Genomic DNA, 14,035 nt, shown 5'->3' on the forward strand with positions numbered 1-14,035 from the left:
CACACTGTTACTCACCGGCAATCTGCCCTTATTTAGTTTACCTTACAGTTCTCATTTGAAACGCTTGTGTGATTTCCGTTTTTGCATTACTTGAAATGAACCCCCGGGAATGCTATTCATTGACCTGCGCAATGCAGTTTCACGAGCTCGTCTAACCGAAGTCTGCGCCTGGCTTGTTTGTCCCACAGGAAAGCCCAAGGTGGCCTTTAAAGCAGTGTAATGAACGCATGCAGGTACTGAAACACATGCAGAACTTCCCTTAACGCCTCCGCATTCGCGCTTGCTTTACTAAGCCGAGGGACTGCGGTGGGATCTGAGGAGACGCAGGGACCGGGTGGGCGCGGACAGGGCCACTCGAAGCCCGCCCCCGTCTTTGGGGATAATTACATCTGCGTGATTGAGGGGCCCGTAAGTGCTTTCAGGCTCAAGGACTTGACGGCGGCATTTATCCCGCGTCCGGAGTGTTGACGGGAGAGATCGCCGCGGCGACGCTCGGTCGGAACGGCGAGCCCCCCCGCACCGCCCGGCATCAGCGCTTTCTTCACGGCCGCCCGTTTTAAAAGCGCGCTTTAAAAAAACGACGCGCGCGTCCGGATCCCGCCGTGAGGTTTAATTAAGCTCCGGGTGATTTATTCGGGGCGCTCCGGCGTCGTTCTGCCGGTTTGGAGATTCAGGAGCGGTTCGTTTCGGCTTTGCGGTCCTCTGCCAGCCCAGCTCGCGGACAGAGACGGTGAAACGGTGAGGAGGTGGCGGGGGAAGGGCTTTAAAATATGCCCGTTTACCACAGCCGCTACCCTCCAATCAGCCTCCTGCTGAGGCTGTGCACTCAGCACTGTATGTGCGCGCGTGTGTGTGTGTGTGTGTGTGCGTGCCTGTGTGTGTGTGTGTATACGCATATGTGTGTGTGTGTGTGTTGTGCGTGCCTGTGTGTGTGTGTGTGTGTGTGTTTGTGCGTGCCTGTGTGCGTGTGTATACGCATATGTGTGTGTACGCGCGTGTGTGTGCGTGTATATGTGTGTATGTGCATGTGTGCGTGTCTGCGTGTGCGTGTGTGTGTGTGTGTGTGTGTGTGTGTGTTTGTGCGTGCCTGTGTGCGTGTGTATACGCATATGTGTGTGTACGCGCGTGTGTGTGCGTGTATATGTGTGTATGTGCATGTGTGCGTGTCTGCGTGCTGTTTAATTTGTGAATTCCCACTCTTCCCTCCATGGTGCTGGTGTGAGTGGTGATAAAGGATCTGCAACAGTAATCAGAAGGCAGCAGATTTAATTGCCTATTTTGGCCCCTCTAATGTGGTCATATAAAGGGGTATTATACAACATGTAAATTATACTGCTTACTGTAAGCCACCCAGGGAAAGGGCATCTGCTTAGATTAATAATAAAGCAATGATAACTGTAACTGCCACAGAGAGCTGACAGCGCACAAATGCGCACGGATACACACACACACACACACACACACACACACACACAAAAAAACACACAGACACACACACTCTCTCAAACCTCCTTTCCCTGACGCTGGCTGCTCTGTGCCTCAGCGGTCCTGTTCCACGAGATGTGCTGAAGTGCATCATGGGACTTTGGCACCATTCCTCTGTCTGCAGGTCACCCCCCCGTACAGCAGGGCCCCTCTAAGAAAATGAGTCACTTTCCAAGATTAGCCCCTCGAATGAGAATAACAATAGGACAGAAAGGACATGCAGTGGACTGCCCTGGCATATCCCACAATTCCTCCAGCGGGTAGAGGAGTAGGTGGCGTAGTGAGTAAGGCGCAGGTGCCGTCGCCCTTCCAGTGGCACCGCGGGTTACACCAGTCTGGGCAGCCGAACTTGCCGGGGGGGGGGGGTTAAATTCTCAGCCACGCCTTTTGCAGTGAATACACAACAGAATAAGACGTGACATTACAGGCATTTGGCAGACGCTCTCATCCAGAGCAACGTACGACAAAGTGTATAACCATAACCATAACCAGGAACAAGTATGACGAGAACCCTAGAGAGAAGTACCGGTCCAAGTGCAGGGAACAACCGCATAGTTCAACTTGGAAATAAGAAAGATTTAGATGTAATATGCTTTCCTCACACCCTCCCCTTCTGCTGTCTCCTCAGCCCATTTTACAGACAAAAATCCAGTTCGATTGCGGCGCACAGGAACTACAAAGCTGGATACCAAGAGCGGCAGCACAGTGCTGTTAGGGTCATTGGTACAGGCTCATTCATATGCTAATTAAAAAGCTGTGCATCACAGAACTCTCCATCCCCATTAAAAACACAGAGGGGTAAAAGGAGGCCCTTCTTCAGACTTCAGTCTTCTTTGCCTTTCTGAGCCGACTCTGACACACAACGGGAAGAGATCGCCTCTGATTGGTCTTCGGCATCCCGGCGGCCTTGAGGTTCCTGCTGTGGTCAGTGAAAAGCGAATACTGGCTTTACTGTGCCCCGCTAAAGAGAGAGCGGCTGACCCTGGCGCAGTACTCATACAAAGAGCTAATGGTGCTATTATACAGCGGCGCGCTGCGGTATTGTACAGTGAGGCGGGGGCCAGGGCCTATTCGATTACATTCCCAAGTCTGCGTGGTAATGCATACACGGATAAAAGAAACGTGCTAGACGGTCAAAGCACTGGTTTATTTATGGCGGTTCGCGTTCGTAATGTTCCTTGCGTGCGCACGGCCTTCTCCCTGGCCTGTCTTGGGCTGTTTCACGGGGCCGGGGCGCGGTACTGAATCACGTTAGCGCACGTTTCAATGCCTCCCCGGATTCTCCGCGCCGCTCCGAAATGGCTTTCTTTCTCCTAATTTATTTTCATTACGTGCCAAAAGATCCGTCTGCCCGCGCCCCCAATTACACATTTTCTGTGGCACTTTCCTGCTTTAAGTGCGTCCAGCGACAGCGAGGAAAATGGATTTTAATAATGGAGCATTCCTGAGTTATTTATCAAAGGCCATTTTTCACCAAAAGGCTCCCTGGCTGTAAAGGGGAAAAGGGGAGGGGGGGGGGGGGGGTGACAAAATTGCTCAATTACATATTAACCAGGAAAATTCCTCCATCACCCACTCTTTGCCCACTTCTTTTTTTATATTCTTAGTAATACCAAGAGTCTTATCTTGAAAGAGCAGGAAGCGGCTCGGTTGAAGGCGGATTGGTGAAAAAGTGCAAAGGCGGGCGGCGTCTGTGGCACAGTGGAAACATTCACGGCAGCGCCGGCGGGAGTAGCATGAATCGCCAAAACGTTATCGGAGACCACTTTCCGTTAGTGCAGCTGGCAGTATGCCACTGCCATAATGACAGACAGACAGACAGACAGACCGACGTATGCAGGCTGCAGGGGTGGGGGGTGGTGGGATGGGGCCATCACAAAACGGGCTTTGTGATGGCTCAGGAATTCATCCATAAAGCAAGACGGAGTTATAGGTCTTTTTTCTTGGGGGGAGGGGGCTTGGGATTGGAGTCAGCAATCTGCAGCTCTACCAGTCAATCTAAGGAAGAGGTGGAAGAATTTCCTCTGAAGCAGGAGACGTTCGCAAAAGGTCTTGCAGAAGGTTATATTACCAAATCCAGTCATGGTTCAATGCTGCCAAAACAAAACAAATTCTAAAAATGAATTGCCACAGGCAAGCGCACAATGTCTGTTTATATTGCAGCCTAGTTTTATTTATTTTTTTATTGTCGTACTATTGGACTTGTGAAATATTCCCACGCAAAGTGTTGACAGGTGAATAACTCTTCTGCTATTACATGGCCATACTAAACCGTAATATGCTTTTAGCAAAATAACGTGATTACCGTTTTAATATGCACAAGTGATTATATCGATGAGAAAAGGCATATTTATACGGAAAATTAAATCCTGTAATGCCTCTTACGTTCTTTCATTCATTTTGATAGCCTTCAGGCGGACGTGGCTGTCACAATATTTTTGGGTTTCTTTCATTTACATTTCATTTACCGCGCGACGCAAGGTGGTCTGGGGCAATAAGATTTTGGCCTTTCAGTCATTTCCCGCCCCCCCGTCAGACGGACGCCGTTTATGACATGGCCGACCTTTACGTGAAAGGGTAAGTGGATTCATTTTTTTCCCCCCGCGATTGTTCGAGGGGACGGGGCCTCGTCCGTCATGCTTATTCAATTACGCGACATCGCAGGTGACTCCCATTTGCCGGAAGGCCGTCGCCGGGGAGACGCGCCGGTAGCTTCCAGACTTTTCCCCTTGAAATTCTGCCCGCCGCACGAATCGCGCTCCGCTCCGGGATCCGACTGATAAAAAAAAAATCATATCTCATGTTTTTATGTATCGAGGAAATTCATCCATACATCCTGGAGTATATGCAAATGCGAAGAACTGTGATGCGCATCTGTGATGAGCACTGTTTGGAAAAGAGATTTATTTTTCCCTGTAGATTTATCTACTCTCTTCTCCCCAGTCCCCCCCCCATTGTGCTGGGGACAGTGTGAAACACTACAATTGTTTTCATCTTTTAACAACTCCAGGATCTGTTCCATAATAATGAATAATACTCAGGGCCGAGGTGTGTTTTTCTCTGTAGATATTCCACATACAGTACCGGGAGGCTGTCGAAGGTGGAGATATTTCTTACTTCTTTTATCTTTCTGGGAAACTAGACTGTACGCCGCAACTTTAAATTGGTTGTAAAAGGTCCTTGCTTTTAAACTGTCTGGCATTGTTCAAAACAATCCATTTCTCAGGTGCTCTTGGCCATGAGAGAGGATGTCTTCTGTTGGATTTCGCTGTTCGGATGTTGTCCATTTTCACAGGTTTTTTTGGAATTCATTCTTGACCGCTTTTTTCACTCTCTGACACAATTTCTGCAGAGCACATTTCTGAGTACTCTCCTGACCTTCTGATTTTTACTTTTCTGTGAAAATGAAAGTGAATGAAGGAGAGGCGGTTTTGTGGGGACACTTTGTGAGGTCGGTTTGAGGTACTGTGGAGCTTTTTGTGTGTCCTGATTATGAATGATATGTAAAGCAGGCTTCTTTTGCCTTATGGAGAACCCAGGGTGGTTCTAAGTGAAGATGGAGGAACCGACGGAAAGTGTTTGGCTGGACGAGCACAGCTTCTGGGAATCAGCTTTGGTTTCCATGTCCAAATAAAAACTTTCCCCAGGTTCATTCCTATACACTCCATTGATTTTGTTTTCAGGTAACTTTAAATGATGCGTAGACATATTAAACTACAAGTGTAGGAGAAACTGTAGGATACCGATCATTTATTGGAGAAGCAGCCCAAGCAAAGACAGCCATTGACACTGTCTTTATGACTGCCTTTTAAAAAAGAAGCTCAGATGAGTATTAGCCACAGGTTTGAGCTACACTAAGCCTCCCAACAGCCGGCTGCAATCCCAAATCCATATTTTTGTTATTTGTGTTCTTTGTGCTGTCCTGGTGTACGTGCCTGTTGGGCATGTCATTCACTAAATAATGGACTGATGCTTTACCTGGACACACCACTGAGTCTTTGTCAGTGTGTTGTATCTCACGCCTCTCTCTTGCGCGCGCGCACACACACACACACATATAGGGATTTAGACTGATGCTCTCCCTCCCCTCCCCGCACAGCTGGTGATGGAATTCTGTGGCGCTGGCTCTGTGACAGATCTGATCAAGAACACCAAGGGGAACTCGCTGAAGGAGGAGTGGACAGCCTACATCTGCCGGGAGATACTCAAGGTGGGTCTGACCCTGCAGGCCTGTACTTACTGCAGTGTCCTCCTCTCTGTGTCCCCTTACTGACTGTATTGCCCTCTTTCTCTGTCCCCTTACACACACACTCTGTCTCTCTCTCTCTCTCTCTCTCTCTGTCCCATTACTGCAGTGTCCTCCTCTCTGTGTCCCCTTACTGACTGTATTGCCCTCTTTCTCTGTCCCCTTACACACACACTCTGTCTCGCTCTCTCTCTCTCTCTCTCTCTGTCCCATTACTGCAGTATCCTCCTCTCTGTGTCCCCTTACTGACTGTATTGCTCTCTTTCTCTGTCCCCTTACTGAGTGTATTCTTCTCTCTGTGTCCTGTTACTGACTGTGTTCTTCTCTCTGTGTCCCCTCACTGACTGTATTCTTCTCTCTGTGTCCCCTCACTGACTGTGTTCTTCTCTCTGTGTCCCCTCACTGACTGTATTCTTCTCTCTGTGTCCCCTCACTGACTGTTTTCTTCTCTCTGTGTCCCCTCACTGACTGTATTCTTCTCTCTGTGTCCCCTCACTGACTGTTTTCTTCTCTCTGTGTCCTCTTACTGACTCACTCACTCTCTCCCTGTCCCGTTACTGACTGTATTCGTCTCTCTGCGTCCTCTAACTGACTCTCTCCGTGTCCCCTTACCAAGTCACTCTGTGTCCCATTACTAATTCACTCTGTGTCCCCTTACTGACTCACTCACTCTGTCTCCTCTCTATGGACTCTGTCTGTGTACCCTTAGAGACTCTGTCCTCATTCTGAAATTGTCCTCCCCTGCAGGGTCTGACGCACCTCCACCACCACAAAGTTATCCACCGAGACATCAAGGGCCAGAATGTCCTGCTCACAGAAAATGCAGAAGTCAAATTAGGTGAGGCCTTCTGGGACAGGTGGCCCAGCAAGAAAAAGGGGACAGGCTTTCTGCTAACGTTTTTTCTAAAGCCAGTTTCCATAATGCATTATGAACATATTTATAAATATATTTTAATTCAGTATAATCATATTTCTTAATATAATCACCTATGATGACCTTTACAAACACTCATGATGCTTTCAGGTGTTAATTTAATTACTTATAAGGTCAAGTAGTGTAGTGCTTTCAATATGGTCTTTGCAATTATTTTGTGACAAGGGCCATAGTGCTTTATAATGGTCATAAGTATTTTGCACAGTTACGATTTTAGATAATGAGATGCACAGCATTCATAATCACTGCTATACGTGATGGTGAGAATATGATTATAAGCCACTCATCACGGCTTGATATACTGCAGCTGGTTATCTTTAGCAGTTACAGATGAACCCGCAATCTCATACTATCCCCTCAAAAGAAATGAAAGCATCTAGATAAAAAGGCACAGATTAAAAAAATAATAAAAACCTACAGTACCACAGGACACCTGCGGAGAATAGCTAAATTTCCCCCTGGAAAACCCGCAGGCCTAACCCTTGCAACTCCATTCTGTTATAAAACAGCTTCCTCAGAATTATCAGGTGATTTTCTTCTGCTGTAGATTTTACGGCTGTTATTTTACTGCTTATGCAGTTATTTAGTTAGTTTTCCTTTCATTACTCAGCAGATAAATCACCTTTGAGGGGCAAGGAAAGAGAGAGAGAGTCCTCTTTCCTTTTTTTAATTAGTGTCTGTTATGGTCAAGGTAAAAGATTCATCTAATAAATCCTGGTATTGTTCCAGGAATGTGGCTGATATCGACTAATATTGATAGGTGGCACTGAACAGAAGAGATTGAAGTCTTCACTTGCTGCAGTACTTATCTTTTGCTGGTTTTAACTGCTTTCATGTGATGGTGGGGTGGGGTGGGGGGGGCTGTTTTTGCTGAAACTCGCTCTTTTCCACCAAACAATTGTCAATTTCTAGGAGACGGCAGGGTCTGAGATTTTTCCTTTATGAGGACGCTGGGGAGGCCGTGGCTCGTTGCTCCTGCACCAGTTTACGAGGAGAGGCCTCGCTTAAAATAACAGGCGGCTGCATTGTGCGCCGTTCTTTGGACGCTCGCTAAAGACGCACAAAGCGGAATGAAGCCATCGCTGTAGCGTTGTTCGAGGTTCAGCCTCTGACAGATTTTAGAAGCGTGATTATTGATGATATCTCTGGTGAATACTTTGGCTTTAGGTTTTATACACAAAAAAAAAAAACAACAGACTGAAATTCATTTGATACTATTTATTGCTTTGCGGGCCAGTGTTGGTCTTTGTATTTGTGGTGAATTCTAGTGTTCCCCTTGGAAAAGAGACCTTTATTTTTTTACTGGGATTAGCGTGTTAACTGAAGAATAAAATAATTCCCGGTTGGCCCAGGGTCTAGCTTTATTTTGATGCTCATTTTAAACTATTTTTCCTTTCATATCTTTGGGGGAAAAGTACATATTGCTTTGTTAAGTTATGTGTCTGCGTGTGAAAGCCACAGATGTATTGTATAAAGGGTGAACGCGCTATTCTCCGAGTACACAGTCGTCATTAGCCACACTTTCTAGAGCTGGTGCAAGCGTTCAATACAGCAGGTTTGAGCTGTTAATTGTTCAACAGCCTGCTAGTCCCTCGCTGAATGTGAACGTGTGAACTAATTGCTGGTTTTCTTTACTTTTTTGTTGTTGCTATGGTAATCTTCATGGTAAAAAAAAAAAACAAAAAAAACAACTTGAGGCGGCCTACTTGAATGCTTAAATAATAACTTCCGTCCTCATCGCTGCTTACATGAATCATCCAGCTGTTGCAGAATGAGTAAATAAGTGTCCTGCTAATCTGCGTGTGCGTTTTCGGTCTGCAGTGGATTTCGGGGTGAGCGCCCAGCTGGACCGGACCGTCGGCCGCAGGAACACGTTCATCGGCACGCCGTACTGGATGGCGCCCGAAGTCATCGCCTGCGACGAGAACCCGGACGCCACGTACGACTTCAAGGTGAACGTCCGCTCGGACCGGCGCCTCTTTGCGATCGCGTCTCCGTTTGGAGGTCACTGAAATACAGGCCTGAGCGAGCCGGGCCCTAGCACCGCACCGCAGTCCTCGGCCCTGCAGTCTGGCCGCTCGCTCAGATGAACGCGGCCTCTCCCAAAAATGGAGAGTCCAGAGCTCCCGAAATTAGCGCAATTAACGGCCCCTGAAACCCCTCGCCTGGCAGAAACCCCACTTTGAAATTTGATTGCGGTCTTTGCAGGTAGAGATTTTGGGCTTGAAATACTACCGCTTCCAGCATGACGATACAGTGTGCCTTTCTCTCTCCAAGCACTTTGCGTAAGTGCCGCCTCTTGTGCGATACACTTTCCTCTGCCTGTGACTTTCACGAACCCCTCCACCCCGCCCCTCCCCCCTCCTCATCGTAACCGCACGATTGTCTCTCGATGACCGGATGCCTCCGCTTTTCGAGTGGCTCCCTGATAGAAGAGCCCTTGTGCTCTGGAGAGGGGCTGTCCGAGGCCGCCGTCGCGAAGCGGCGTCCGTGCACACCTCTCACCGAGCGGCCCTTCACCGCTAACCAGCGTCCCCCAGGGAAAGCGTGAAGTGCAAAGACCTGGGTGCGACTGCTACTCAACGCGATCGTGTAGTACTAATAGTAATAAGTGGGAGCGTGTCGCACAGCTTAAAGATGTGGACTGTACCAAGAGGAGGTAGGGGAGAGTGGTGTCAATATCAGGAGTGCTTGGGTAGCGTTAGCGAGGTGAATGCGGCCAAGGACATATCCATATATGGGCATTCTATTTGTAAACCAGCACTGAGGCCCATGTCAGTAAAGTGGACAGTAGAATAGCGATCAGATAAGTGGCGATAGGGTACCACTGTTGTACCGCTTAGCAAGATGAATGATTTTTAAATGGATGATGTCTAACGTACAGATCTCCCTGGATAAGGACACATGCTATTAATTGGTTTGGTGTGATATCACTTCCTGTATTGGCTGCCATGTGAGGTCTAGTAACGAGGACTTCTTATGTCCCATTTAATGTTATTGACTTTAAACATACTCATTTGGTCTCCCAGCTAACTGCAAGGGCGTTAGGATGTTGGCTAAGAAAGGGCGCACTTGATAAATCACATGTGAAATCTGCGTATCATTTTCTCTAACGCCCTCTTCTAGGATGTTTGACACGCAAACATGAGTAGCAGTTCCACCCCCGCCCCAGCCACCCCACTACTCACACTCAACACCACTGTACCTTACTCACGCAACCCCCTCCACCCACCATGCTGAAATAGGCCCCAATCCCTTCCCAGCTCTTTAAATATTAATACCCCCCACAGTCTAGAGCCAGATCCCACAACTACATTTTTAATGGTGAAAGCTGTTATTGTCACGCCGAACTCACGGCTTTCTGTTCATTTCCCTCCAACTGTCTCTTCTGGTTTCATTTAATAAGTATATAGGGATGTTGACAAAGAGGGCGGAGGCAACTGTTCATTTTAATGTGATAAGGCAAAATTATTGAGGCGCTCACCCCCGTTCACATGCTATGAATTTCCCATCAGCCAGTATTTTATTCAGGAGATCTGGTTAAACAATAAACTGTGATTAAAGTAAAAAAACTTCATTTCTGTTTTCACGTTTCATCTCGGGCCCATTTGAGCGACGGCCCTCCCTGAAAGGCTTTGGCCTGCCAAAGGCGTGGTCATTTAGGTCGCTTCCCCATTCCTGTTTTGCCAGTCGTACCAGCTTTTTACGTTCGCCGTACCCTACCAGGAGAATCTGAACCTCGGAATGTCGAATCAGGGCTGTAACCTCATTAGCCGCACTTTACGACGAGGTAATGCAAAAACCAATAACTCTGAAACGAGAGGGCGTCGACCGCGCGGCCGTCGCAGCCCAAGCTAACGGCCGACCTTTGCGGAATGTCAGCCAGCTCCTGAGTTCCATCACAATTATTTCATCTGCTGTAACGTGCTGTGCGTCGAATAACCAATGACCGGATTTGCTCTGTGATTGGCTGACGCTTGTTCAGTTTCATGTTCTGGTTTCTTTTTTGGCCTTTTTCATGAATAGCTTGTAGTGAACATTAGGAAATGTGTGCTTGATTCTGTTCATCACACGTGAAGATCGCATATATTGACAGTTTTTGCTCTGGTTTCCTAACAGTCATTGTGGAAGCCCGGCCGTTGCATTTACAGTGTTTTACAGTGGACTCTCTGCAGCGCATTTCTGAAAACCACATTTTCACATGAGTGTACTGATCAGTGGGAGGAGTTTGGCACGGATAGAGTCTTATTCAGTGGAATAGCCTCAGAGCTCATAGTGTGGGACAGGAGGTGGGGCAAAGATTGATGGCGCAGCGCTAGATTCGTGCTTAATGGACCTGTTGGAACAGAGTGGGGACAAAGCACTAGTGTCTTTGTCTAGACCAGGGGATTAGTGGCGTGGGGTAGCTGGCATTGAGAGGAACACTGAGAGGAACGCTGACGCACCCGTGTCATCGCTCAAAGGTCACCCCCAGGTCACTCGCACGTTACTCCTGAGACAGTCTGCGAGGCCTGGCTCTCCATTGGCTCATGCCATCGTTACCAGGTCAATTCTTATCACGTCTGAGTCAGATTAACTTTCTCATCCCACGGGGGGAGTGTCACAGAGGGGGGAAAGAGAGCCATGCTTTGGTGTGCTAACAGAATATTTTAGCATGCAGGGGCACTGCGTAGCAGGGCGTTGGGTGTGCAGCGCAAATGAACAGGCTCCTGGACGCCCGGCAGAGATTGAACCGAAGCAGTCTGAGTGATTGTCTCTTTCTCACAAAGGGCACTTCGGGGCAGCTGGCTCAGATCTCCCGAGAATCAAATTAGCAAGATGGCGGCGTTCAGCCCTCCGTCAGTGTGCCAAGTAATTGGAGCCGGCCCCGGCGCGGGCCTGCCCTGTGTCTGCGCGGCTTTTAACGAGGCCGCCGCAGGTCCGAGCTTTTATTACGGGACCGCGCGGGTGTTAAGGGACGATCTGGCGCTCTGAGGAGATGTGAAACGCTCCGCGTGAATCCTCAAAGCCTGGCTTGAATGAAGACACTGCCCTGTGTTAGACCGACTTCATTGTGCTGGCTTACGGACTTCATTGTGTTGGCCTTTGGTGTGTGTGTGTGTGTGTGTGTGTGTGCGTGTGTGCGTGTGTGTGTGTGTGCGTGCGCAAAGCCACTTTACTGTGCTAGCTGAATGAGTCCTGACCCTCTGTCTTCTTTCTCCCTCTCTGTCTTCTGTTTCAGAGCGATCTGTGGTCCTTAGGAATCACAGCCATCGAAATGGCAGAAGGAGCTCCACGTGAGTAGCAATGTTCTAGTCTACACTGATGTAAACTATGGGTAACTTTTCAGAGAACAGTCCCTGGTGGTTTTAAGATGTCCGAAACTGAGATGAGAGAGAGAGAGAGCATATGTGTGTGTGTGTGTGTCTGACTGTCTGTCTGTCGGTTTGACCGTCTCTGTCTGTGTCTGTCTGTAAGTGTGTTTGTGGGTGACCCCAAATTAGACACCTGTTCCCAGTGGGTTACAGCCTGAAGGGGAGATGAAAGCAGCTGTTGTCATGGCAGCCATTGCAGGCTGGCTGCTCCAGCATGAATGACAGCTGTGGCCATTTGCGCCGCATGGTCTGGTGGCACAGGGCAGTGTGTGTTCTGAAAATGAGCACCTGTCCAGTGGCTATGCCACTCTGCTGTACAGAGGAAAAAGGCCAGCATCATATTGCACCTGTATAACTGAAGGTTGATCACAATTTAAAGTCAACACTACATGTTACATTGTAACTAGTTGATTTTTAACTAAAGCTGTGTCTTTGTTCAGTTCCATGTGGATACTTAGGCTACATATTAACTAAGTCGACCATAAATAATTCCAAACCAAAACATTGCCGCGTGATATTCAGGGCAATGGTGCTTGTTTAAAAGAAGAAAAAAAGTAGGCTCTGTACGTTGCGATCGGATAATTGAATGGTACAGTATCAGTCTTTAAAAATCACCCCATTCAAATCGTGCACCTCAAGATTTCGCGAGGAAGTTTGCAGTAGTGATGGGAACTTTGTTTCTTTTCCTGACTGTTTTGCGCACGGTTTGTTCGGTGAAAATAACTCGCCTTTCAGTTTGTTCACTCGATTCAGTAATTCTCACTTCCCCAAAGGACATAGGAACCCCCATATGGGCAAATGAAGTGTTGTGATTCTCGTTCAGAACTGGCTTTACTGTTCGCAAATGATTTGTTCAGACACATCGCTTGCATTGTTCAAATAACTGTTTGACACTTGAAGACTTATCTTATCTTTTTGTCTTTCTCTATGTCATACTTCTCAGATATGTAAATAAATATGTTTTGATAGAATTGATCATTTCTGATGTCAGAGGGTTTGAATAGATGGATAGAGAGGTGAAGGAGAGGTGAGGGTCATTCTTGAGGGTGTCTACTGTTAGCTTGTTAACCATAACCCTAACTAGGAGATATCTCACATACATACAGAACAATAAACAAACAACAAAGCCAGCTCTTGCAGGTGAGAATGGATGAGACCAGCATGTGTCTACATCTTTAATACCCATAGCTGGCTCTGGTGGAACCAATGAACTTTTCCACTGACTATAATATTTATTGTGGTGGTGGGCAGGGGTAGGGGCTGGGAGCAAATATGTCCCTCCAATGTCAAACTCACTCCTACACCCCTGATGCCAAGTGTCGGCTGTAGTGGTGTAAAGCACACCGCCTTTGGACTCTGGGGCAGTGGAACACGTTCTCTGGAGTGATGAATCACGCTTCAGTATCTGGCAGTATGATGCACAACTCTGGGTTTGGCGGAATGCATAGTACCAACTGTACTGGCCCAAATAATGCCAACTGTAACTTTTGGTAGAGGACACACCCATAATGGGTAATAGATAATGGTCTGGGGCAGTTTCTTCATGGTTTGGGCTTGGGCCCTTAGTTCTAGTGAAGGGAAATCTTAATGCTACAGCATACAATGACATTCTAGATTGGCGACATAGCTCAGGAGGTAAGAGCGGTTGTCTGGCAGTTGGAGGGTTGCCGGTTCGATCCCCGCCCTGGGCGTGTCGAAGTGTCCCTGAGCAAGACACCTAACCCCTAACTTCTCTGGTGAACGAGAGGCATCAATTTTAAAGCGCTTTGGATAAAAGCGCTATATAAATGCAGTTACCATTTACCATTCGCTTCCAAATTTGCCAATTTGGTAACAGTATGGGGAAGTCCTGTTTCAGCATGGTAATGCCCCCATGCACAAAGCAAGTTCCATAAATAAATGGTTTGCTGAGTTTGGTGGGAAGAACTTGACTGGCCTGCACAGAGCACCTCTACCCCATCAAACACCTTTAAAACTCACTAATTCTCTCGTCGCTGAATGGAAGTGAATCCCTTC

At 47.7% G+C, this 14,035-nt stretch overlaps 1 protein-coding gene across 10 annotated transcripts in view; it reads left to right on the plus strand.

The window, feature by feature from the left end:
- The window catches only part of LOC118229435 (TRAF2 and NCK-interacting protein kinase-like), a 111,361-nt gene that overhangs the window by 49,653 nt on the left and 47,673 nt on the right, over nt 1-14,035 (plus strand). For all 10 annotated transcript variants that reach the window (XM_035421382.1, XM_035421383.1, XM_035421384.1 and 7 more), the window contains exons 5-8: nt 5,585-5,695; nt 6,479-6,569; nt 8,487-8,617; nt 11,887-11,941. In XM_035421382.1, coding sequence (XP_035277273.1) covers nt 5,585-5,695; nt 6,479-6,569; nt 8,487-8,617; nt 11,887-11,941 — 388 coding nt within the window. The remainder of the gene's footprint in view (nt 1-5,584; nt 5,696-6,478; nt 6,570-8,486; nt 8,618-11,886; nt 11,942-14,035) is intronic.

Source organism: Anguilla anguilla, chromosome 6 (assembly GCF_013347855.1).
Source record: "Anguilla anguilla isolate fAngAng1 chromosome 6, fAngAng1.pri, whole genome shotgun sequence".
Taxonomy (NCBI): Eukaryota; Metazoa; Chordata; class Actinopteri; order Anguilliformes; family Anguillidae; genus Anguilla; species Anguilla anguilla.